This window comes from Rhinolophus sinicus, chromosome X (genome assembly GCF_036562045.2).
Source record: "Rhinolophus sinicus isolate RSC01 chromosome X, ASM3656204v1, whole genome shotgun sequence".
NCBI lineage: Eukaryota > Metazoa > Chordata > Mammalia > Chiroptera > Rhinolophidae > Rhinolophus > Rhinolophus sinicus.
In genome coordinates this window covers 68,130,671-68,157,329 of record NC_133768.1, presented here as the reverse complement: position 1 = coordinate 68,157,329, position 26,659 = coordinate 68,130,671, and the positions used below count along the sequence as shown (strand labels likewise).

The 26,659-nt window shown below is 40.3% G+C and overlaps 1 protein-coding gene across 8 annotated transcripts in view; it reads left to right on the top strand.

Moving 5' to 3' along the window:
* Positions 1–25,832, top strand: part of SYTL4 (synaptotagmin like 4) — a 68,882-nt gene extending 43,050 nt beyond the window's left edge. For 5 of the 8 annotated variants that reach the window (XM_074323544.1, XM_019716675.2, XM_074323547.1 and 2 more), the window contains 16 exons: positions 15–194; positions 447–662; positions 800–909; positions 1,134–1,236; positions 10,149–10,250; positions 10,719–10,794; positions 11,070–11,160; positions 11,276–11,379; positions 11,892–11,990; positions 13,101–13,279; positions 13,489–13,591; positions 14,132–14,293; positions 19,296–19,404; positions 21,196–21,295; positions 22,053–22,261; positions 24,179–25,832. In XM_074323544.1, the coding sequence (XP_074179645.1) occupies positions 85–194; positions 447–662; positions 800–909; positions 1,134–1,236; positions 10,149–10,250; positions 10,719–10,794; positions 11,070–11,160; positions 11,276–11,379; positions 11,892–11,990; positions 13,101–13,279; positions 13,489–13,591; positions 14,132–14,293; positions 19,296–19,404; positions 21,196–21,295; positions 22,053–22,261; positions 24,179–24,327 (2,022 nt within the window). In that variant the 5' untranslated portion in view covers positions 15–84 and the 3' untranslated portion in view covers positions 24,328–25,832. The remainder of the gene's footprint in view (positions 1–14; positions 195–446; positions 663–799; positions 910–1,133; positions 1,237–10,148; positions 10,251–10,718; positions 10,795–11,069; positions 11,161–11,275; positions 11,380–11,891; positions 11,991–13,100; positions 13,280–13,488; positions 13,592–14,131; positions 14,294–19,295; positions 19,405–21,195; positions 21,296–22,052; positions 22,262–24,178) is intronic. The other 3 variants (XM_019716673.2, XM_019716677.2, XM_074323548.1) reach the window with 1 other exon arrangement.
* The last annotated feature ends 827 nt before the right edge of the window (positions 25,833–26,659 follow it).

Here is a 26,659-nt window from a genome sequence, read left to right as displayed (position 1 = left end):
TTACCTTATTTCAGGCAACTCCGGTAACTCTCCTGGCCTGGTCGCTTCACAGAAAGAAGAATAGAAGAAAAAATAGAATAAGTCATGTCGGAGATCCTTGACCTCTCTTTTCTGTCTGAGGTGGAAAGAGATTTGATCCTTAGTGTCCTACAAAGAGACGAGGAGCTCCAGAAAGCAGATGAGAAAAGGATTAGGTAAGAGTCCCAGATAAAACATGGGTTCCCAGGCCTTTGACCAATGATATCCGGACTTTTCCTTGTACCTCTCATCTGAGTTTCAAAGGAACTTGTGTATGAGGTTTACAACTCCTCATTGGGTCAGGTTGGGCTCTGAGGTTGTTGCTTTCACAGAACTGAATAGTCTTACTGTGTCTACCCCACAACCCCTCTTCATCTAACCTATGCAGCTCCCGAATTCACTTGTACTTCTCTTTTGTGTCTTGGCAGGCGATTGAAGAATGAGTTACTGGAGATAAAAAGGAAAGGAGCCAAGAGGGGCAGCCAACACTATAGTGATTGGACCTGTGCCCGGTGCCAGGAGAACCTGGGCCGTTTGACTCCTAAGACCAACACTTGTCGGGGTTGTAATCACCTGGTATGCTGGGACTGCCGTATCCAGGAAAGCAATGGTACCTGGAGGTGCAAAGTGTGCGCCAAGGAGATGTGAGTGTCACCTATGGCTGAGTAGAGAGAGGAAATGAGGCCCTGGCTGTGGTGAGAATTTCTCCCCTGAGCCCTTGCTGGTTGAATGACAAGGGCCATTCTTTATCTATCTGCCATTTTCTTTTATTCCTTCCCAGAGAGCTGAAGAAGGCAACTGGAGACTGGTTTTATGACCAGAAAGTGAATCGCTTTGCTTACCGCACAGGCAGTGAGATAATCAGGATGTCCCTGCGCCGGAAACCTGCAGGTACTGGATCTTTCTGGAGGTGATTCCTTGAAGTATTTTACTTCAGTGATAGAACCTCTGGTGTGGAATCCTTGTGTACTCTTACTGGTGGCATCCTACCTCCATGGGCTCAGCCTGTTTGTGGGAAATAAAGAGATTATATTGCCATCCCTTCTGCAAAGGTGTTGTGTTTCCATTTCCCCCATTGTCACCACCACTCTGCCATGCTTTTGTTTGTCTTGAAGTGAATAAAAGAGAGACAGTGGGACAGTCCCTCCTTCATCAGTCACAGATGGGTGATGTCTGGCCAGGAAGAAAGATCATTCAGGAACAACAGAAAGTGTCCAGGTAAGAACCAAGCAATCATTTAAAGAAATGCTACACATCCCTTTAATTCTATTTTGTTTTACTTTCTTCTGTTTATAAAATAATAGATGTTCATTATAGGAAAATTTGGAAAGTACAGAAAAGAATTAAAAAGGAAGGAAAAAATATTCTTAATCCTACTACCCACATGCAACATTAACATTTTGGCATATTCACTTTATAAGGGCAATTTGAAGACAAATACAAATAACACATACTCATTATTTAAATTTTAGCCAACATAGGAAACAATAAAGAAGGCAACAAATCACCTAAATTCCTAATGCCCCGGTATTCACATTATGTGAAAATTATTTCAGATGTCATTTGTGCATCTATATATATATAGAGAGAGAGAGAGAAAGATGGGTAAATGGATAGATTGAATAAAACTGTAATATAGGACAATAATAAATTAAAAGTATTGTTTAATTTTACTTGAACTTAACAGAATAAAACACTGAAATAAAGTTGAAGAATTGCTAATCTTCAGACAAATGTTTCTTTACCATAAAAGATACTAGTCATTAGCATCCCCCTAAGCTTAAGAAAAAATATCATGAAAACATTGAGCAGTTAGTCATTTTTTTCTAATGTCTTTTTGTTAACAACCTTTTCAACATATAATTCACATACTATACAATTCATCCATTTATGGTTTACAATGCAGTGATTTTTAGTATAGTTACAGAATTGTCTAACTGTTGCCTCAATAGATTTTAGAACTTTTCATCACCTTGAAAAGAAACCCTGAACCCTTTAGTTATCACTCCCTACAACCTATCCTTCCCCATCCCTAAGCAATCACTGATGTACTTTCAATGTCTATATATTTGCCTATTCTGGACATTTCATTTAAATGGAATCACACAATATGTGGTCCTTTGTGACTATCTTGTCTCACTTAATGTAATGTTTTTAAGGTTCATCCATGTGGGTAGCATGTATCAGTACTTTATTCCTTCTCACTGTCAGATAATATTTCCATTATATGTAGATACTACATTTGTTTATCCACTCACCTGTTGGTAGACATTTGGGTTGTTTCCACTTTGGGGCTTTCATGAGTAATGCTGCTATGAATATTCATTACGAGTTTTATGTTTGGACATATGTTTTCATTTCTCTTACGTAGATACATAGGAGTGCAGTTGCTAGGTCAAACATTCGTTTAGTCATTTTTAAAAATCTGCCTGTTTCAATATTAAACATCGTTAGTGGATTGATTCTCTGCTGTGAAAGAGGAGGAGATTAGATTTCTTACACTTCCTCCCAATTCTTTCCCCTACTTCCAATTTTTATTAATCAAATTATTTTTACTTTGTCAGGACTTGCGGCATTTACATTTGGTTATGCTATCGTACATCATCTGCTTGTTTTACCCATGTCTTTAGTTTTAAGTTCATATTTCAAAGAATTGTATGCTTATAACAGGTGTTGTACCCGGGCTTCTCTATATTTCTGAATTCTTTACTTTGATTTATTTCCTAATTGTCTGGATTTTACTATTGAGAAGTTCCTTCAAGAAGGGCTTGCGGGTGCTATTTTTATTTCATTTATGTTAAGAATGTCTGCCTAGTGCCTTTATACTTCAGCGATATGTTGGCTGGATATTATATTCATGGGCCACACTTTCTTTCCCTTAGAAAGTTGTAGACATTAGCCTATTGTCTTCTGCCACTGGATGTAACTGTGAAGAAGTCTGAGGCCAGCTAGCCACTTGTTTTTTGTGTTTTTTTTTTCATTTGTAGGTAACTTACTGTGTGTGTGTGTGTGTGTGTGTGTGTGTGTGTGTGTGTGTGTGTGTAGTTGCCTGGCAAATTCTTATTGAAGTTTAGTAACTTAACAAGGACATAATCTCAGTGGTGTATCATTTTTCCCTAATATGCGGTGTATACTTGATAAATTCTTTCTTCATTACTGGAAAAAATTTTCTGTACCGTATATTCTGAACTCTTTTTCATTAGTTAAGTTCTCCACCCCAGGGACATTGTATTTCTTTATCCTCCATTTCAGTCCTTTTCTTTTAAAAGCAAAAGAAAAAGAGAAAGATGAAAACAATTAAAACCATGATTAGCCCAGCTCTGTTCTCGGTGTTGTTACTTTGATTTCCATCCATTTTCTTTCTTCCCTTCCTTCCCTTCTTCCCTCCCTCCATTCTTTTTTGCTCTATCTAATTTTCTTACTTGAATGAATTATCTTGTTTAGGTTTTAACTTGTTCTGTGCTCTCAGTCTTTATTTTAATTTAGTTATGTTGCTTTATCATCTTCTATTTGAACTCTTGCACTTCATCAAATCTATATTTTTACCAAATACCTGTACAGTGTAAAAGACTCAGAAGAAAGCTACTTATTTTCCTAGGGTTATATTCTTCTCCAGAATGGGTTCTTTGTTCACTCTGCAAGTTGTTTCTATTTTCCCCCCATCCATGGCATATTTATATATGTCAGACCATTTCTTTTCATTTTATTCATGTTTAACATAGAGAATTCTGCCCATATCTTTTGTTTGCTGTGATACAGTGTGTGTAAATTCTTCTTGAGAGGCTTCTCACCTCAACTTGAAACAATTTATCTCTTCCCCACACCCAATTACACTTTAGTTTAAGGATAGACTATTGCTTTCTATATACTTCTTTTTTGTAACCCTATGGGAGGCACAAAAGGCAACATGGGGAGTCCTGGGTTTTGGTGTCCTGAAATTCTCTAAAATGGCCCAGCTCACTCAGTCCAGCTCTGGATGTGTCCTCTAGCTCATACCAGTGCCCTGAGGGGTGACATACCCCAACAGTCTTGTCTGCCTCTGTTGGGGTCCCCCAGGAATACCTGGGGCTACTTGAGTACTTTGTTTTCCTTGACTTATCACAGGACTGCCTACTTACTCACTCAGTCTGCACATCCCCACATTGGAGGAGTTTTGCTGAGCTAAATCTGTCTTCTGATTTCTTAGCCATAATTTTTTAAATTTTATGACTTGAGGCTTTACTTCTTTCTTCATTTGGTTGCTGCTGGTGAATATTTGGCTTTTTTTTTTTTTTTTTTTTTTTTTTTTTTTTAGATTTTATTGGGGAAGGGGAACAGGACTTTTTTTATTGGGGAACAATGGTCAAATTGTTGTCCTTTCAATCTTAGTTGTGGAGGGTTCTGTTCAGCTTCAAGTTGTTCTTTCAGTCTTAGTTGTGGAGGGCGCAGCTCAGCTCCAGGTCCAGTTGCCGTTGCTAGTTGCAGGGGGCACAGCCCACCATCCCTTGCGGGAGTCGAACCGGCAACCTTGTGGTTGAGAGGACGCACTCCAACCAACTGAGCCATCCGGGAGCTCAGCGGCAGCTCAGCTCAAGGTGCCGTGTTCAATTTTAGTTGCAGGGGGCGCTGCCCACCATCCCTTGCGGGACTCGAGGAATTGAACTGGCAACCTTGTGGTTGAGAGCCCATGCTCCAACCAACAACTGAGCCATCCGGGAGGCAGCTCAGCTCAAGGTGCCGTGTTCAATCTTAGTTGCAGGGGGCGGAGCCCACCATCCCTTGCGGGACTCGAGGAATTGAACTGGCAACCTTGTGGTTGAGAGCCCACTGGCCCATGTGGGAATCGAACCGGCAGCCTTCGGAGTCAGGAGCACGGAGCTCTAACCGCCTGAGCCACCGGGCCGGCCCCAATATTTGGCTTTTTATTTGTGTTTTTTTCTAACTTTCCTTCACGCAAAGGCGAATAACTTTATCACATTTTATATGATGCTGAGAAGAAATATAGAAATACGTAAAGTAAGTAACCACACTGCTTCTGCCCCAAGCAATTATTGTTAATAATTGTTAATAGTTTTGGTGTATGGACTATCAGACTGTCTAAGTATACATATATGGGTTGGATTCTTAATTTTTTAATTTTTTTTTTTTTTAAAAGAGGGTCATACTCATGCACATTAAGTAAAAAGAAAATAAAAGAGAAAGAACTTTAAAAACTCAATACCACAGATATCCAATAGAAAATGAGCAAAAGAGTTGAACAGATATTTCACCAAAAGATACTACTGTATACCTACTAGAATGCTAAAATTTAAAAAGACTGACCATACCAGTTGTTGGTGAGGAGGTAGAGCAACTGGAATTCTCATACACTGCTGGCAGAGCACTGGAGCCACTTTGAAAAACAATTTAGTAGTGTCTTAACAAGTTAAGTGTATCCCTACCTTGTGATTCAGCCATTCCATTCCTAGGTATTTACTCAAGAGCAATAAAAGCATATGTCAAAAGGTATTTACTCAAGAGCAATAAAAGCATATGTCCATACAAAGACTTATACATGAATGTTCATAACAGCTTGATTTGTGATAGCCAAAACCTAGAAAGAACCCAAATGTCTATCAACAGGGATAAATTAGGGTTTGTTTATATAGTGAAATACTACTCAGCACTGAAAAGGAAAGGACTACTGATACATGCAACAACATGGATGAATCTCAAAATAATCATGCTGAATGAAAGAAGCCAAACAAAAGGACATATTGCGAAAATTTGTTTATATCAAATTCTAGAAAATGCTAACTTTTAGTGACAGAAAGCTTACAAGGGGCACAAGGAAAGTTAATTGTGGTGATGTTTCACGAGTGTATACATACATCATCAAAACTCATCAAATTGCACACTTAAACATGCAGTTTATGTCAGTTATAACTCAAGGTGTAAAAGGAAAAAATGATAGAAAAACGTAACTTCAATATTTTCCATGTCAGCACCAATGGTCTACCTCATTCTTTTTAATATCTGTAAGGTGTTTCTTTGTATGTATGTACAGCAGGTCCTTGAATAACGTCGTTTCCTTCAGCATCATTTCATTATAATGTTGATAAGAAAAAAATTGATTCCCGGCCAGGGCAACTGTGTGGCATTTGCATGTTCTTCCCATGTCTGTATGGGTTTTCTCTGGGTACTCTGGTTTCCTCCAACATCCCAAACCTGTGCAAGTTAATTGGCGTGTCTAAATGGTCCCAGTGTGAGTGGGTGTGGGGGTGTGTGTGAGTGCGTCTTCAGTCGAAAGGCATCCTGTCCAGGGTGGGTCCCATCTTGTACCCTGAGCTGCCAGGAGAGGCTCTAGCCACCTGCAACCCTGCACTGTGACCCTAATTGGAAAATAATGATCTTACTTGTTTTTATTCATCTTTCTTACATGTATGCATAACTCATGTTTATTTCAGTGTTTAATATTAAAAGTGTTTTGGGTCTTTATTTAGAAGTTTGTTGGTGTTTTTGTGATGAAAATATGCCATAGGAACTTAACTCTTGTTTATATCAATTAGCCTGTCGTAAAATTGGTTTCGTTATACATCGTTTTCACTTAATAGTCAGTTTCCAAGAACCTATTGATGATGTGAAGTGAGGACTTACTATACTGTGATTTTACCCACACAGCCTTGGGTGGGTTATTCATATGTTCTAGGTGATGAGGCCCCCTTTTTCCTTTGTGGATAAGCGTAAGAATGATTTTTATGTCCTGAATCTGATTAACAGATCTGACATCATCAGTCAGAATGTAATTTCTGAAACCCACTGCTTCTGGCTGTTTATGACCTCTTACTCATTGGACCCAGACACCTCTTATTTACCCTAAACATGAAAACAGACTAAGTGGCCATAAAATTATGGAGCCTCAGAGATAATCTAATTTAACCCCCTTATTTTTACAGAAAAGAAGGCAGGATAAGTGATTTACCTGAGATGATACAGATACTTAGAGCCCAGGACTCCCATCTCTTAGTTTATTTTTTGCTGCACAGATGTCAAATAATTGCTTTTTTACCCTAGGGTTGATTTGTTATCAGCTCTGGATCTGTACATATTAGTCTTTAGGGGAAAAATGCAAGCAGAAAACACTCTCCATGAACCATTGTTAAACTAGCTCTCTAGAGGAATGGTTCCACTTTGGGTTCTTTATTCTTTGAAGCAAAGGGGGAAAAATTATTCTGAAGTAAAAGTGAAATCAAGCTCCCTGCTGTGTCTTGAACTATAAAGCTAATACATCTCTTAAGAAATGACCTCTGTTTCACCTCTTGCATGACCTATGATTTCAAACACTACTGTCGGTTTTCAGAGAGATCTCAAACATTATCTGATAACTTAGAAAGTTTATTCTTTATTACTGCCTAAGAGATGAATATCTATGATATAGATATTTGTTACTTCAGTCTTTGTTCATTTATTAATTTGTTCATTTGTTAACAAATATCTATGAATGCCAGGCACTGGGTTAGGCAATGGGATACACTGGTGAATACAACAAAGTCCCTTGCTTGGGGAGCTTAAATTTGGGGTTGGGGGACATGTACAGTAAATAATCAAGTAAATATATTGTATATCAGATGTTGATAAGTGCTATGGAGAAAATGAAGTAGACTAAAGAGATAGGGTGTGCCAGGAAAGCAAGTGTGCATATGCTGTTTTATTTAGGATAGCCAGGGAAAATTCTTAATAGTAAATTGATGTTTGAGCAAAAAGTGACACAAATGAGGGAGCAAACCCTGAGAGTATCTGGGGGAAAGCATTTTAGGCAGAGAAAGTGGCAGATATAAAGATCATAAGGTGAGTTTGTGTTTGGCACATTTGAGTAATCTGGAGCTGAGTAAGCAAGGGAGGAGTGGCAGGAGATGAAGACAGAGATGGGGTGAAAAGTAGATCACATAAGACTTTGTTGGCACTTGTAAGGACTCTGACTTTTACTCCAAGTGAGAAGGAGGGCTCTGAGTGACATGATATTTTTCTTTCTTTTATACATTGAGGTAAAATGCACATAATATGAAATTCATCATTTCAACATTTTTAAAGTATACAATTCAGTGGCTTTGAGTACCTTCAGAATGTTGTGCAACCGTCACTACTATCTAATGTCAGAATGTTCTCATCACTCCAAAAAGAAATCCTGTACCCATTAAACAGTCACTCCTCATTTCTCCCAGCCCCTCATATGCTTTCTGTCTCTTTGGATTTGCCTCTTCTGGGTATTTCATATAAATGGGGCCATACAAAATGTGGCCATTTGTGTCTGGCTTCTTTCACTTAGCATAATGTTTTCAAGGTTCATCTATGTTGTGGCATGTATCAGAACTTCATTCCTTTTTATTGTCAGTAATATTTCATTGTATGCATAGACCACATTTCGTTTATTCATTCGTCCATTGGTGGACATTTGGGTTGTTTCTGCCAGTTGACTATTGAGAATACTGCTGCTATGAACATTTGTGTACAAGTTTTTGTGTGGATATATGTTTTCAGTTCTCTTGCCTATATACCTAGGAGTGGGATTGCTGGGTCATGTGGTAATTCAATATTGGATTTATATTTTAAAACTCAATTTGGCTGTTGTTTTGAAGACAGATTGGGGACAAGAGCAGAAGTAGGGAGTTCAATTAGAAGGCTATTACAGTTATCCAGGAGCTAGATGATGGTGATTTGGACCAGAGTAATGGCAATGGGAGGGGGCGAGAACTTGTCAGATTCTAGATATACATTGAAGATAGAGCCAAGGAGATTTGCTCACAGGTTGGATTTGTGTTGTGAGAGAATGAGGGGAGTCAAGGGTGATTCTTAAGATTTTTGACCTGAGAAATGAAAGGAAGGAGTTGCCATTTGATGAAATTCAGGGAAGAGTAGGTTTGGGGGAGGATTAGGCCTTTGGTTTTGGACTTGCTGTGTTTGAGACATCCAAGCAGAGATGTCAAGTAGGCTCTTGGAAATATAAGTCTGGCATTTGAGTGAGAGATAAATTTAGGAGTTATTAGTTTATAGAGAATACGTAAAGCCATGAGACTAGATAAGATCATTTAGGAATAATTCTAGACAGTAAAGAGAAGCAGTCCAAGGAATAAGCCTGGACACAATCCAAAGATTAGAGGTCTAGCAGACGAGGAAGGACCAGTAATGGAGACTGAGAAGGAGCAGACGTGAGGTCAGAGGACCAGGAGAGTTTGGTGTCCTGGAAGCTAAGTGAAATTACTTGAGGTACTTGAGGAAGAATGTTTTTTTTTTCTTTTTCTTTCTTTTCTTGCTGCTCTCACAAATTTCTTGAGGTATGGGGCCCAGGAATTGTGTCCTTCCCTTTAGAGATGAGGGCTGCTTTTTTGAATTCCTGAGGTCATCCTTCATTAAGCTGGAAAAGAATTCTTGTCTTCTGAATACTGTCTTCAAAACATACTGCTTATTTATGTATGTATATATGTAGTCAAGAATTCAGTCACCAAATATTTGAGTGCCCACTCTATGCTATTTTCTCTTCTAGGTGTTGGGAACACAGTAGTGAACAAGACATGTGCTTACTGATCTCATGGAACTTAGTCTAATGGAGAAAGACACTAAACAAGTCATTTGTTTAAATTATTGAACAAATTAAATCATTTCTTTAAAAGACATAAGCAAATAATTATATATGTGAGGAAGGTTACTAATCCAGACTTGAAGTGGGGGCGTGGTCAGAGAGATCTGGAGGGATTGACATATAAGGAGAGATGTGAAGAAGGAGTCGATTTAGCCAGATGAAGAAAAATGGCCATTGTGAAAAGGACATCCCAAGCAGAGAAAAGAGGGAAGAGAGAGGGCTATGTCATATTCAAGGAACCGAAAGAACTTCATCTTTCTGGAATGTAAAGTAAAAGGAAAGGTCGAGAATGAAAGATGAGTCTGAAGAGGTGAGCAAGGGTCAAGTCATAAGAGTTTTCTTGGCATGCTAAGGAGTTTGAACTCAATCCCAACAGCAATGGGGAACTGCTGAACAGTTTTTAAAGTATACTCTAAGTATATATTTATCTTAGAAAGATTACTTAGGCTGCCATTGTAAATAGGTTGGCAGGAAGCCTGACTCCCAGCAGGAGAGCCCACTTTCTTTATATCTTGGCTCTTGGGTTTTATTCTAGTATGCCATTTGAAGTGCCCAAGCTGAAAAGTGGAAAGAATGCACTGGAGGCTGAGTGTGAGAGTCTGGATAGCTACACGGCTGACTCGGATAGCACGTCCAGGTGAGATCCCCTGCCCCAGTCCCTGCGCCTCTGCTCGACCTGAGTTCCCATTTTATTCTCTAGCATCAGGATGCAGGGCTCCTGTGCCTTCAGTGTACCCAACTTCTCTCTTCAGCAAGTCACATGAAGTCTTTTCTCTGACCTTGCCACAAGTCTTTCAGTAGCACTTCCTTCTGGAGCATGCAACTTCCACAGGCTGCTGCTACGCCTTGGAGGATTCTTCCTGGACCAGTAGCAACTGGTGCTGCTGTCCTATAGAAATGAGGGTGTGAGTGTTTGTGTTTGTGCACAGTTGCTTATCTGATCATCTGCATTCCTTCAAGGTAAATCTGATGTGATGTTTATCTTCTAGATTTGGTTACTACAATGACCCCAAGCCAATGGCTCTCCTTCCATAGAGTTCGGGTCCACAGATAGAAGGGGAAGGGGAGGAGGTGATTTTTTTATAACTTCTGTATCTACCTCCAGAAGAGACTCTCTGGATAAATCTGGTCACTTTCCAGAATGGAAGAAGATGTCTGCCCCTAAATCTCAAGTGGGAAAGGTAAACTTTAGTCATTTTTCTCTTTCTGAATTTAAATCAAGAATTCAACTAAACAGATTTTAGTTCAGATTCACTTGGGGGCATTTGCTAAGGTTTTGGTTGAAATGTGAGAAAATAGGTTTTGGACTGCTTCCTAGTATTAAATTAAATCCCTAAGATTAACCTTTCCTTTAAGATTGCTATGTTTTAGTGTAAGTCTGAGCCTTATTCTTCTTGAGGCTATCCTTCCTTATTCCATCCTCCCACCTACCCAACAGTTCTGTTCCATTTCCTAGGAAACTCAGTCTGGGGGTCAAAATGTGGTATCAGTCGATGAGGGTGACATGATATTCAAGAAGAACACCAGAAAGATCCTCAGGCCTTCAGGTAGCTGTTTTCCCATTATAGCCTTTTGAGATTGAAGTTCTGAATGCGCTTGACGGGTTCTTGGTATGGAGAAGAGTAGGTCTCTTTTGATTTGGGTTTTTGGTCTTCCACTCAGAATACACTAAATCTGTGATTGACCTTCGCCCGGAAGATGTGGGGCATGAAAGTGGATCCTTGGGAGACAGAAGCAAATCTGTCCCAGGCCTCAGCGTGGATATGGTAAGTACTCTTGCATTTCACTTGGTCATTATGTGAAATTTTATATATTTAGACTTGACTTTAGTACCTGATACTCTCAACCAACATGTTTAGTTCTTTAGGAAAAGGCAACATGAATCTTGATTCCCCCACATTTCTAAAGTAAATCTGGTTGCTGAATCGCTTAAACAAAAAGATTGTCTTCACTGTCTCTTATGTTCTAATACATTGCTTGATATACAGTTGGGGGCTCAAATAAATTCTTATTTTGATTAAAATGTAAAGGGATGGGGGGTTGGGGCAGTCAAATGGGAAAGAGATATTCTTATCTTATTCTTTGGTGTTTGAGAAAGATGGTTGGAATGTAGTTTGGAAGCCTGAAATGCAGGAACATAAAAATAAGGATATGTGAGGACACATGTACATGACACCACAGAGCTTAGCAACCATTATGGCTCCTACTACAGGAAGGATATTAGTCTTTGAACTTTTTCTTATTTTTATTAACTCTGAAGCTCTATTTATTGTTCCAGGAAGAGGAAGAGGAGGAAGAAGAAGAAGACATTGACCACCTGGTGAAGTTGCATCGCCAAAAGCTAGCCAGAAGCAGCTTGCGAAGCGGCTCTTCCATGGTAAGTTCTATTAGTTCTGTGGCTATAGACACGTTGGGGTACCAGGAAGGAAGGAAGTGCCTCCCTGGAGCAGAGTCAGTAGCTGGGGAAATCATCCTACTCACTCCTTCCAGGTCAATGAGATGCATTTGTTTCTATCCTCACTTTAGATTGTAGTTGCTTAGTGCACAGCTAGGTGACTTCCTCAGCCTCTGCCCTAGAGAGTCTAATTAGGGCCAGAGATGTGCTTTCTCAGTTTTGTGAACAGTAACCCGTGACTTCTTCCCTAAAGAGTTATCCAGGCCATGAAGTGAACAAGATCCAGATTTCTTCATCAGAGCCCTCCCCAAATCTCACATTCAAGGGCAGTGAGTGGCATGTGAAGGGCCCTAGCAGGGTTAATTGGCATCAGGGTATGATTAGGGAGCAGCAGTACTAATCAGAATCATGAAGTTAAAGGGACACTTAAGAATCAAGGCCTAGTTATGTCATAAGTATGATGATTGATGTTTAGGGGTAACAAGAGTCAGGAAGCAGGGTGATTAGAGTTTGTTCCCACCCACACACACAGGAAGAGAATGACAGGCTTGTAGAGCTGATTACTACCCAAGAGGAAGATGTCTTTTTACCTCTGGTGGGGTATCCCCCCTCCCGGTTCTGACCCATTTACTTCTCTCTATAGGTCTTGATAGGGATAAGGTGGATAAAAGAAACCCACAGATAATCAAGGCACCTTGTTTTAATTAGTAACGGTCCCCTTCTAGCCAGTGTTTTAGCATATATAACATATACCAAAAATGGACTTAGGTCCGTCTTACCTCTACACCTTGCTCACCTTCTGGGGCAGGTGAAAATTAACAATAAAATGTGTCAAAGGAGGGAAAGAGGAGAAGCTGAAAGCCTGGGTGATCCATGAGCTGATTTATTACACTGAACAATTGGGAGTGTGCTACTAGCTTTCTCTTGTACTCTGTACTCTGGGTACAAACTTGTTGTCAGGACTGGCTTGTTGTAGGGGCTTTTGAAACTTTTGTTTTGTTCAGTGACTATGGCTTCATCATGAGGAAAGATGTGAACAATGTGGGCAGGGGAGTATGCCCTTGCCAGATGTTTGTGGGTCTTTATCTTCAGAGTACAATTGGCAGCATGATGAGCATCTATAGTGAAGCTGGCGATTTTGGGAACATCTTTGTGACTGGCAAGATTGCCTTTTCCCTGAAGTATGAGCAGCAAACACAGACTCTGGTCATCCACGTGAAGGAGTGCCATGAGCTGGCCTATGCCGATGAAGTCAAGAAGCGCTCTAATCCGTGAGTGTTCCTGGAACCTGACTCATGCTCTGAGATGAGAGCTTAGACCCTGGCATCTATCTGGGCACACTTGAACCGAGAATGGCATGTCTAAGAGGGCTCAATGTGACATTTTCATTTCGTCATGGCTTATATATATGGAAAGCAGGGAAGTGAAGAATGGGTTGAGAGAAGACAGTGAATTACTCAGTACTCTCCTTGGTTTCTAGATATGTGAAGACTTATCTTCTGCCTGACAAGTCCCGGCAAGGAAAAAGAAAAACCAGCATCAAGCGGGACACCATCAATCCACTATATGATGAGATCTTCAGTGTAAGTATCTAAAACCCTGAAGGAAGGAGAACTTGTTCTCTGTCATGTGCGCTAAGCTATAGCTATTCCTCGGCTATGTGGCTGGTTGACATGGTTTTGAGTGGCCATGTCTGTGTCTGAGGATATACTATGGGCATGTGTTCATATCCTGACCACCCAGAGAACAAAGGTGATCGGGCTGTCTTGTTGTGAAGTTGGAGATACACGTGGCCACAAATCTCAGTTTAAAAAGTCATTTGGGGTCAGGAGTACCCATCCCATGGCACCTTTGTTTTTGTTTTGTGGGGTGGGGTTAGTGTTCCAGTGTTCTCTCACCCACTCAAGGAAAAATTAATTTCCAGGTCCTCCCATGGAATAGGGTAGGATTTTGTGAAATGGGGTAGGTGGAGGCTTTGAATGAACAAACTCAAAGTGCTGAGGGACTAGAGTAATTTGATATTTAGGACTATGCACTTTGGATATGGTTGCTCAGATCTTGGAATAATCTTTATTGAGGAATTGTCAATAATTAGTTATCTGGGCTTCTCTTTTCTTTCACAGTATGAGATCCCAGAATCTCTCCTGGCCCAGAGGACATTGCAGTTCTCGGTTTGGCATCATGGTCGTTTTGGCAGAAACACTTTCCTTGGAGAGGCAGAGGTCCAGATGGATTCCTGGAAGCTTGATAAGAAACTGGATCATTGCCTCCCTTTGCATGGAAAGGTAGTCAACAACTCACATAGTTTGGATCTGAGGTAGAATTGTTCGCAGTGACCTCTGCTGGTATATGTTGGTAGCGTCTTTAAATGTAGTCTTCTGTAGAGTTCTAGCGCACCCTGCTGGGGTTGCTGAGTTTGACAGTAATCTCGTATGCATTTGTATGTCAAGTGTGAGTAATCTCTTCTGCCTATGCCAGGCAAAAGATAAAGCCATAGTTTTCCTTTGAACAGTATTTCATATATGTGCCAAGCTTTGCCTCCGAACCTTTCAGAGTCTGGGCAAATTCTAACATCCTAACTTGCACCTCTTCTCCAGGCTAACCTTTTGGAGCTAACCTAATCTTCACTCCTTTTCCAAGCTAACCTTTTCACTAAAGAAGTGGGAAGTGAAGCAATTCATGGAGTTCCAATTTCTGTGCTCTTGGTCACACAAGCCAGGGAAATGGGAATGGCACCTCAGGTGAGAGTGTATCAGTGTGCATAATAGTGCCTGGGATCTGAGTGCAGACCTGGATTTAAATCCTGGCAAATAACAGGAAAAATCACCCAATTTATAAAATAATTTAGGTAAGGCACCTAACTTCCATGAGCCTTAGTTTCTTCATCTATAAAATGGAGATAATACTATTCCTCTTTTGCAGGATTGTATGCAAAGTACAAATCAGTACCTGGCACATAATGGACATTGAATAGGTTACTATCGTTCTGGTTAAGATGAGGTTGCCAAAACAGACTTCTTGATTATCAGAATTGTTCAATGGCAAGGTTCTTCTGTGAAAAAGTTTTCACACTAGCATTTTTATTTTTAATTTTTTAAAATTTATTTAAATTAAAAAAGACACAACTTATGTATTGACATAAAACATATTTATACTAGCATTTTTAAATGCTATAAATAGTATGGTGCATAAAATATCTTTGAAAAGATAGACAAGATACTAGTAGTAGTGGCTGCCTCTAGGAAGAGAGACTGATGTGGGAGGGCGATTTAGTTTTTTTCTCTATATGCCCTTTTGTAACGTTTGAACTTTTCTATACGCACACACACACACACACACACACACACACACACACACACATATGCACCAGGGGTGCCAAAAAATGTGTACAAGTGGACACTTTGGTCAACGTTGCTCAAGCAGTAGTTCACCATATTCAGAAGTGTCTGGACACTGATGGTAACCACTTTGAGCACCTCTTGTAATTGCAGAAGTCAAACGTGACTTGTATTCATCTTTTGTTATTGGCATATATTGAGTATTACAATTTTAATACAGCTTTCCTTTCTTAAAATGTGTATACTTTTTTGGCACCAAATATATATATATATATATATATATATATATATATATATATATATATATATTTATATTTATATTTATATTTATATTTATATATATATATAAAATATATACATATATATAGTTTATTAAGAAAATTAAGAACAAAAGGATTTATATGTACATGGTTCAAAATGAAAACAACATAGACATGTATAAGAAGAAAAGTAGGTTCCATTCCCTAGAAAGAACCACTGTTATCAACTACTTGGATATCTTTATAGAAATTTTCTATTTAGCAGCACAGATGTACACATATGGATTTATATTTTTTCCTTTTTACACAAATGGGCTCATACAAACCTCATTTGTGTGTGTGTGTCTCGATTTTTTTATTTAACAATTTATCATTTATTATGGACATTTTTCTGTGCCATCACTTACAGATCTATCTCATTTTAGTTGCTGTATAGTATTCTTTCATGTACCTATATTATAATTTATTTACCATTTCCCCACTGATGGGCATTTAAATTGTTTGCTTGCTTTTTATTTTTTTTGCTGTTAAACCTATGCTATAATATAGCTTGGTCTTCTTTTGTGAATGTAAACTATAGGAGAAATTTCTGGTGGTTGAATTCCTGAGTCAAAGGAAATGTGCATCCAATATTTTGATAGCTACTGCCCTCCAAAAAACAGTAACAGCATTAAATCTGTCCCTTTAAGTACTAATAAAAACAGGAAAGCAATTATCACAAACTGTAGCGTATTATTAGAAATTTAGAATTTCTTAAGCATTTGGCATGCAAGTCATTTTCTCAAGGGCCTACAGTTGATATTGGAAATGTTAGTGTAAATCATCACGAACTAATGCCAATAAAAATGTCTTACATCAAATGAAAAAGCTGCATCAAAATAGATGTATTTTCTCTTTGTAATTATTTTGAGCCAGAATAAAAATATGCTACTGAAACACGTAACGCCAATTTCCATCTAAGGCTAAACTCTAATTCTTAAGGGTCCACTGAAGTTCACAATCTAGAAGTTAAAATTTTGTAGACATTTGATAAACAACACAAAGACCACTTCAGTATTACATATCTATTTTAACTTAAAACATTCTACATTTATTGTCTCTGATTTTTCTTTTTTTGCCCAGTAGTCCATTTGCCTCCCAGTCAGTTTTCTCCTCCTGGCATCTAGCTCCCCATTCTTTTTTAAAAAAATTGAAATGATTGGGGTAACATTGGTTAATAACATTATATAAATTTCAGGTATATAACTTTATAATACAACATCTATATACTCTATTGTGTGCTTACCACCTGAAGCCTAGTCTCCTTCCATCACCTTGTATTTGATCCCCTTTATCTTCTTTGTCCTCCCCCCACCCCCTTCCTCTCTGCTGACCACCATTACCTCCCTATTCTTTTCTATCTGTCCCATACACTAAACTTGTACATTCTGGGTATGTGGTACATTTTTTCAAACCCGTGGGGATTATGCCATCCTGGTATTGATATGTTCAGTAGTGAGGACCTAGTTTAAAGGAGCCCCAGTGAACACAGGCAGGTGATCGGGCACCTCTAGCCTATACTACCTCATATTCTGGATACAAAGCATAAAGAACAGAGCCATGCCGAGAGAGCCAATAGAGGGACACAGTTCTGCCACCCACAGCCAAAGATGATTGGCCACTTACTGCTCATCCCAGACGTTCATTCATTCACTTTTGCATTCATTCAGTAAATGTTTGTGGAGCACCTGCTATGTGCCAGGTACTTTGCTGTCAGGCATACTAAGTAAGATGAACAAAAATAGGCTTGATTTGCATCTTCCTGGCATTTAGCTTCTAGTGGTAGAGATAATTATTAATCAAAAGTAACATAAATAAATGTAAATAAATAAATGTAAAGTTAAATGTAAATAAGTGTAAAGTTAACAATTGTGGCATATTGAAATCCTTGTAACAGAATTCCACCTAGCTCTCAAATCTTTGTAAGCTCTATTTTAAAAAATACTTTTTTAAATGTAATGGCTCTGTGCGATGTCAGAGGGATAGTGGATAGGGGGAGGGGGGTTCACACAGTGTGAGGGATATAAATGATAAACGTCTAAGTTTTACTTTGTCTTGTGCACCTGAAACTAATAAAAAATAAATAAACATGCCACATAGAAAAAAAAAAAGACACTATAGACATATACAGAGTAAAAACTGAAAGCCCTCTTTCCTTTCCCCATTTCACTCCCCTCCTTAGAAAGAAACAAGTGTTCAGTTAGTCTGTATCCTTATAGATTTTTCTATGCAGTGTAGTATAGTGGTTGAACGCATGGACTCTGGAACCAGTCTGTCTGAATTTGAATCCTGCCTCTGCCAATTACTAACTGTGTGACCTTGGGTAAGTTACTTAACCTCTCTGTTCCTCTGTTCCATAATCTGTTAAATGGGGATAATAGTATCTATCTCATAGGGACTATCTTGTGGATTAAACAAAATGATATACTTATAACAGTGCCTGGCACAAATTAAGTACTATTTAAGTGATAATGATGATAATCATTTGCATAAATGCATATTCACATATGCAAATATGTGTATATTTTAATATACGAGGTCGGACACTTCAGTTCACGAACTTATCCTAGAAAAAGTGCTACATACCTCATTGTTGAATATTACTATGGTCACCTTCGAAGTACTCCCCTTGGGAAGCTATGCACTGATGCCAGTGCCTAGTCCACCCTTCAAAGCAATTTTGGAACTCTTTTTCTGGAATGGCCATCAGAGCTGTCGTCGTATTATCCTTGATGTCCTGAGTGTCATCAAAATGTCTTCCTTTCAATATTTCCTGTATCTTTGGGTAAGGAAAGAAGTCACTGGGGGCCAGATCTCGTGAGTAGGCAGGGTGTTCCAATACAGTTATTTGTTTACTGGCTAAAAACTCCCTCACAGACAGTGCCCTGTGAGCTGGTGCATTGTTGTGATGCAAGAGCCATGAATTGTTGGCAAAAAGTTCAGGTCGTCTAACTTTTCCATGCAGCCTTTTCAGCACTTCCAAATAGTAAACTTGGTTAACTGTTTGCCCAATTGGTACAAACGCATAGTGAATAATCCCTCTGATATCAAAAGAAGTTAGCAACATCATTGCAACAAGTTCGCGAACTTAATTGTCAGACCTCGTAAGTGGGATACTTTTTCTGTCTTGCTTTGGCGACCTAACAGTACATCTTGGCTATCTTTCCATGTCAGCATGTATAGTCACTGCATCCTTTTGATGACTGCATACCATATGCCATATGAAGGCATTAAAATCACTCATTTAATCTTTTCTAGGTCAATTGACATGTAGGTTGTTTCCACTTTTTGGCAATTACAATGCTGGTAGCAAGATCCTTTACCATGGTGTCAGTCCCCTGTGAGTTTGTGTGGCAACCGTGCTGGAAGACCTTTGAGGGTATTTGGAATCTAATAGCTATATACCCAAGTAGCAAAATAGTGGGCATTGCAGAAGACTTTTTGTTGGTTCTTCTGCATCTCCTTCTGAAGAAACTGCCTTAGAAAACTGTGGCTGCCATGGCCTAGGGACCCTGGATTGTATTCATAAGGAGAAGGATCCTCATTGCTGTGAAGCTGTTGTTGAGGGTAATCGTAGAATCTCCTCAGCAAGAGGCCCCCACAACTCCTGAGAAACCCAGCTTGACCTGTTGGGTCTCCCTGTGTTTCAGATCAGTGCTGAGTCCCCGACTGGCTTGCTATCACACAAAGGCGAGTTGGTGGTTTCATTGAAATACATCCCAGCCTCCAAACTCCCTGTTGGAGGTGACCGGAAAAAGAGTGAGTTTTTTGGGGGGCCCTGGATTTAGCCCTTATTTTCTGCACAGGATCTGTGTGAGGTGGTGCTGGCTAGTGGGTAGCACTGTTGGAGAGACCAGATTGAGATGAGCCTGGGATCATCTTGTAGGGAAGTGTCCTTTGCTTACTAAGGAGGCCTTTTTTGCATTTTTCAACCAGAAGGGAATGCCGTAGGGTTGCATTCCATTATTTGAAGCCATTAAACATGACTTGGTCTTGGTCCAGCTGTGGCAGGCTACTAAGAGGGCAGAATAGAATAGAAACTTTGGGGCTGAGAAAAAGTGGTTGGATGGGGTGGCGAAGTATGAGGGGCAGGAAGTTGAAGGCTGAGGAAAAGTAAATCAACGTGCCAGGCACTGTAGTAGAGACTCTGGGTATGTAGATGAATAAGAGATGACATTTATCATCCCTTGAGGAGCTTCATTTAGCAAGAAAGACAGTCATATGCTAAAAGAACACAGATACAGCAGTGATGAATTATGTCTGGTTACATTTGGGAGAGCACTGAAGAGGAAGTAATGATGAAACTGGACTTAAGACTTTACCAGGCAAAAAGGAAGAGGATGGTGTGAGAAAAGCATTTCCAGGAGAGGTGATAGCATGAGCAAAGGTTTTAAAAAAGTATGATAAATGTGGGATGTGTGTGAGTGTGAGGGAGTGAACTTATTTTGGTGGGGCTGGAGTTATGGTATGTAGATGTGAGAGTGGGACTGGAATTGTTCATGAGGCTGGAGCCTTACTGAAAAGGGCCTTGAATGTAATGGTAAGGAGTTGAACTTGATCCATTGGCAATGGGAAGCCAGTGTTCTTAAAAAGATACCTGCAGCAAGGTCTAACTATAGGATGTGGGGAATCAATGACATCCCCGAGGAGGTTGTGCAGAATGACTAGAGAAGAGAGGCAAGGATAGAGCTATAGGGAACAGCAATGATATAAAGAATGAAAAGAGGAAGAAAAGCCAGTGAGCTAGAGTATTATCAGGAGAGAGCTTGAAGAAGGGAGCGGGGGTTGTCAACAATATTGACATACTACTGAAAAGTCAGGCCCACTGAGGGACATGGCTCATGGTTGGTAGATTACATTCTCAGTGGATTAGATGAAGCAGAAACCAAATTTCACTAGAAACTAGGCTGAGAAGTAGAGGTGTTGAGTGTGGACTCTTTTTTGGAGGATAATTGATGGTGAAAGAAAGGAGACACATGGAAAATAGCTTGAAAATGAGATAAGAATGAAGGGGGATTTTGTCTTTAAAAGATTTTTTTTTTAAGGAGAGATGAGATTAGCATATATTTAGACTGAGAGGATGGCACCAGTGGAGAACAGATATTAAAAATGAGAGGTGGGGGTTGAAATTGATGATGTCTGATGTGAAGTGAGGATGAGATCAAGGACACAAGTGGAGGAGTCCTTCTCTTTTTCTTATTCATTCAACAAATATTAGACAACTTTATTTCTCTAAGCCTCAATTTTCTCTCTACAAAACGAGGACGATAATAGTATATATCTCAGGATTGTTTAGAGAATTAAACGCTTAACGTAGAATTGGGCACATAGCTAGTTTTCAATAAGCATTTATTGCTGTTGTTATTAATTTAGCACCTATTGCTTACTGTCAGGTACTGTGCTAGGTACTGAGAATCCAAGTCAGGTGTGGTCCAGTTATTATTGAGCTTGCTGCCTTCAGGAGCAAGGAAAGGAAGTACTGTGTAGATATACCTCGAGCGAAATCTGGAGGTATAGGGGCTCACTTGCTATGGCTGACATCCCTTACAGGTAAAGGTGGGGAAGGGGGAGAGCTCCAAGTGTGGATCAAAGAAGCCAGGAACCTGACGGCTGCCAAATCAGGAGGGACCTCAGACAGCTTTGTCAAGGGGTGAGTCCCTGGACCAGCACCAAACTAACCAGTTTCAGGACAAGAGAGCTAAGAGACAAACCCAATTTAACCTTTCTCTGTGAATATTATCCTTGTGTGTCCTACCACCTCCAGCAACCAACTTTGTTCCTGAAATTGGATAATGGCAAAACCTCCACTACCATGTTTACACTGGTCTGAGCTCAGTTTGGACTGGGATGTGGTGCTCATTGCCAAAGAGGAGGGTGGTGGACAGATCGGTCTGACTTTTGCTTTATTATTGACTTATGCTCTTGATTGATCTTGAATAAAAATCGGTTCCCTGATTGTCAAGATTTGGGAACTCATGACTTTGTTCCCCGCAATATTTAAGCAATGCCAGCTTTCCCCAAATTACAGATCATCACACTGACTTAAGTTCTCTAACAAATCATGTTCAGCTGTGTCATCATTACTACCATTGGTTTTATTTAAAGAGGACCTTGCCCAATAGAAATGGAACCAAATACTTAAAACCCATTTTTGGTCGAGTAGAAATAACAGCTCACTAATAACATTATGTTAATTTGCTCTCCAGGTTGAATGAATTGTATCAGGTGAATGATGTAGTAGAGGTAGCAGGAACTCTGCTTCAGCAGATTCAAGGGCAGGAGTGTGTGTACTAGGATCCAAGTGTTGACTCACTCTCCTGGGGTAGGCCTGTGGCAGGGGAAAGGGGAATTTAGATAGACACTGCCAGCTTTGAGTGCGTTGTTGATTACTCCCTGCCCTCTGCCAGATACCTCCTTCCCATGAGGAACAAGGCCAATAAGCGTAAAACTCCTGTGATGAAGAAGACCCTGAATCCCCACTACAACCATACATTTGTCTACAATGGAGTGAGGCTGGAAGATCTACAACACATGTGCCTGGAACTGACTGTGTGGGACCGGGAGCCCCTGGCCAGCAATGACTTCCTGGGAGGGGTCAGGCTGGGGGTTGGCACTGGTGAGAGCCTCTCCCCTTTCCTTACTGTCTTTCTTAAAGGCCTCTTGTATTTGACTCCTAATATACCCACGCCCTTCCCTACAGAGCCTCTCTATGACAGGAGTTGTCTTCTTTCCTTTGAGTTAACATTCCACCAATATTTACTGAGCGCCTACTATGTACAGGCCTAGAGGAAGACTGAGCTCATGCACTGTTATGTGTACAGATAAATGTGACCCTGGTTGTCAGGAACACCATCATCCTCCCACCAAAACAATCTGAAAACTTACTTATATCTGTACCTACCATTTCCATCTTCCATCCTGATACAAAGAAAGAAGGGCCCTTTCTGGCAAAGGCCAATCTCTTTCCAAGTGTCCTCACCTTCTCAATGACCTCACTATTGGCATCTTCCATCTCCCTCTGCCTCCCTACTGGAGGTGAAAACACATATGCTCTGGTATTCTAGATCTTAAGAAACAGAAAGAAACTTTCCTTTGACCCCACATCTCCCCTCGAATTTCTTAGAAAGAATTGTCTCCACTTCCTCACCTTTCCTTTAGTCCTCAATCCACTGTGATCTGGCTTCTTTCCCACCACTCCACTGAGCAATTGCTCATGTCAAATTTTTGTTTTAATCTTACTAGAATTTTCAATGCTATTTAATGTAGCTGATCACTTCCTTTTTCTTGAAATACTTAGCTTTCATTGCTACTACACTCTTGATTCCCTTTCAACTCACTGCTCACCTCAATTTTCTTGATGGGTTTCTCATTCTATACCCAAACTCTGAATGTTGGTGCTTTTCAAGGCATCCTTTTCTTTTCTCTCTAGTCTCTCCATTCCTGTGGCCTTAAATAATACTTGTAAATTTTAATAACTCCCACAAGGCATTTAACGCAAAGCATCTAGGATGATGCTTTTACCAATGTAAGCCAGTTCGTGTCAGTCCTCTGCTTAAAACCCTTCAGTGGCTTCCTGTTGTGCTTAGAAAACAATCCAAAGTTCTCACTGTGCCTCCAGGCCCCATCTGATTTAGACCTTCTCTGTTCCTTTATGATCCACCCTGTATCACTCTCCTGCTTGCTCACTGTGCTCCAACCACAGTGACTTTCTTTCTCCTCTCCAAATACAGCAAGCTTATTCCCACTTCATAACCTCGGCAATTAGTGTTCCCCCTGTCTGGAAAGGCCGGCTCCTTGCTATCCTTCAGATCTTGACTTAAAAGTCTCCTTCTCAGAGAGGCCCTCAGACCACTCTATCTAAAGGATCTAGGCCCTCCAAATCACCTTGTTTATTAGCTTCATGACATTTACCCCACTATCTGAAATACTCTTGTTGATTTACTTGTATATTTTCTGTCCTCCCTGTTCAAATGGAAGCTACCTGTGAGCATATGTTTTCTGTTTTGTTTACCACTGTATCCCCAGAGCCTAGAAGAGGACTGGCACACAGTAGGCACTTAATAAATGTTTTTTGAATGAATGTATGTACAAGAGAATAGGAATGATGCCACATACAATCCTAATTTAAGGCCCGGAATCTACAGCTGGAGAAAACGGTGTTCAGCTTCTTCAGTTTTTTTTGTTTTTGTTTTTGTTTTTTAATCCAGTCAAGTTGACAATAACAGAAGGGCAGTAGCTCTGGCATGAGGTGTCAGACACCAGAGCTCCACACAAACCTCAGAATAAGAGGTCTCTAGCTACTGTGTGCCGTTTGGAGTCCCATTTTATCAACCTGAATTCTCTTTATAGAGCCTCAGGAGCACAGAAATAGTGCAGGATTATTAAGGAACAGTTTCCAGACTGCTGTCCCCGTCAGCCCATCTTCGTAGCACACTGTCTTTTATGGGGTGGCTGCCATTGTTGTATGACCCATCTTTCCCAGTGGGCTGAGGAGTGGGGCCCTTGTTCAGCCTCCTCTGGTGTTTCTCCTCAGGAATCAGTAATGGGGAAGTGGTGGACTGGATGGACTCGACTGGGGAAGAAGTGAGCCTGTGGCAGAAGATGCGACAGTACCCAGGGTCTTGGGCAGAAGGGACTCTGCAGCTCCGTTCCTCGATGGCCAAGCAAAAGCTGGGCTTATGAGTACCTGCCCTTCTCTGCAGGCCAAGCCCTGGCCAGGGAAAATCAGAGGAAGTGAAGAAACCAAGAGCAAAGATTTATAATTTAATGTGTGCGTGTTATGTATGTGTGTGTACAAACATGTATTTCTACAGGTCTCATTGTGGTAGAGTGATGCAGACTTGTTCCCCTTTTGAAAGTGGGCTCAAGAATTAGGATCTCTTCAAAATGTTTTTATTTGTGCATAATCTAGTATACTTTCAGAGTCCATTGTTTCTTATATCTTTCTGAGGCTTAATTAACTTATAAAATCTTTTAAAACAATGTTTTATCTCCTGTCTTACTATCCTTGTTCCTATTCCCCCGGGAAGCCGTGGCTACCTCTGGCATTAGTACCAATCTATGTTTCAAGGTGTTCCTGGTCTGAGGCCAAGGCTCTGGGAAGCAGGGTTGGGTTACTAATGAGGAGAAGATGAGAGAGAGGTGAGTAGGCCCTCTCCTTCTCTAATGTGTGCTTTTGACTCATTTTCTGCCCTGATACATTAAAGGAACTTGGATTTTAACTTCTCTTGTTTTTAAGCAGTTTCTACCTTGCTTGGGTCTAATGGTTTTCTTTGAAATGTTAAGAAAATTCTTCAGTTCCTTCTGATTGTAGAAACCTTCACTAGACCTTATAATGGAGCTGCTTTAGAAAAGCACTTTAGTTAAATCATGGCCTTTTGATGGAGTCATGGACATGCCCAGCAAGTGCTTCTTGGTGATCCCATAGGACCAGAGTGACTGAGGGTGAAGTGTCTTCCAGTCTGTGTTGAATTCTTTGCATTTAAACTAATACAACAGTTGTTGGAGAGCTCCTCATTTCTCTAATGAAAGGCAAGAGATCTTCACTCTCATCACGTACCACATCTTTCTTAGCATTTTTTCTGCAATATGTTACCACACAGACTATGGTCTCTATACCATGATGCCAGCCAGAATAGCCAAGTACTGTCTAAACTGGTCCAGTGTTTCTCCAGGTTGGGTACTGTTAGTGTTCCAAGAGAATGTGTTCAGAGAATCTCCCAGTTACTCTGACTTCCTTCTTGAAGTGAGTTCAGTTCTTATTTTTTCTATTATTTCCTAAACTTGACCTACATGTAACATGGGTGCAGTGTGTTGAGACCTTTCTAAGAAGGCTCTGGTGATCTAAGGTTCATTTTCTGAAACTCACTGTTCCAAAATGACCTTTTTATTCCTCCAAGTCTATCTACACAAAGTTGTTTGTGAAAGGAGTCTCTATGAGAAAAGAAATCCCTGTCAGTCCATTTGGATCCTAGCTGACTCTCCTAGGAGGCCACTGGATTGAGGGCAGCTGGATGGTTTCTGTTGTTTGTATGAATTGAAAGGAGGAGTGTTTTTAAAAGGTTTATTTGGTGTGGATTGCTATTGTAATGGAAGGCATAACTTGGGATCCTGGGCTGTAACTTGATCCTTTGTTCTCCACCCCCTGAAATGTGTGTGTTCTACAATAAAGTGTTTTCATTAGTCAAGTGTTTGCATTTGTTAGTTCTATAGGTGCTTTTGTCTCTGATGTCTGATTTACTGTTGTTGCTTTTCATGTGGCTTGAAAGATAAGAACGAAAGTGACAAATGTCCTTCCCTTCCCATCCTGTGCTGATTCAAAGAAAATTTCCATGTCCCCATGTTGCTGCCTGATACCTCCGCTGAGCTCTGATCCTTTGTGTTTGGTATCTAGGGAAAGAACTGGAAAGCCATCTTAAAAGTGGCACTACTTTTCTTTCCCTCTCTCAAGTACCAATGGAACTCCTCCTTTAGCTTTGTGCCCCCACCCCACCCCCCATTGAATATCTTGGGGAGGGGGCAGAGAGGGGCACAGAGAATAGAAACAGAGGTATGTACAGGGTTGGGGTTGGGCTAGCCCCTTTGGGTCTGGCTGGGCCTGATTCTTCTGCTGTCTTCTCCCCCTACTTTAGGAGTGAATATTTCTTCAATCATAATCCAAAGAAGGTTACAGTAAAACTTGACCTAAAGAATGTAACATTGACTTGCCTTGACTACTCATTAAAATAAAACAAAACCAAAGCTTTTTAATTTTTTTTAAGCTAGAGGAGCATTTATATGTGGAAGTCAGGCCCAGGGGGGAACTGTGTTCAGCAGGCACTGGGCCTCCTCATGTTATCATTGGGCCTTTGACCTGCTCACATGCCCTGGTTTGCCACTTGGCGTGTTAGTGATAAAGACAAGGAAGGACATTCACCTTGCCTGATGTGTAATCTTTGCCTTTGGAACTGCAGACTCTCTGACCGGAGACTTCCCACATTAACTCATTGTATTTTGCCTTCTGCCCATAACTTGC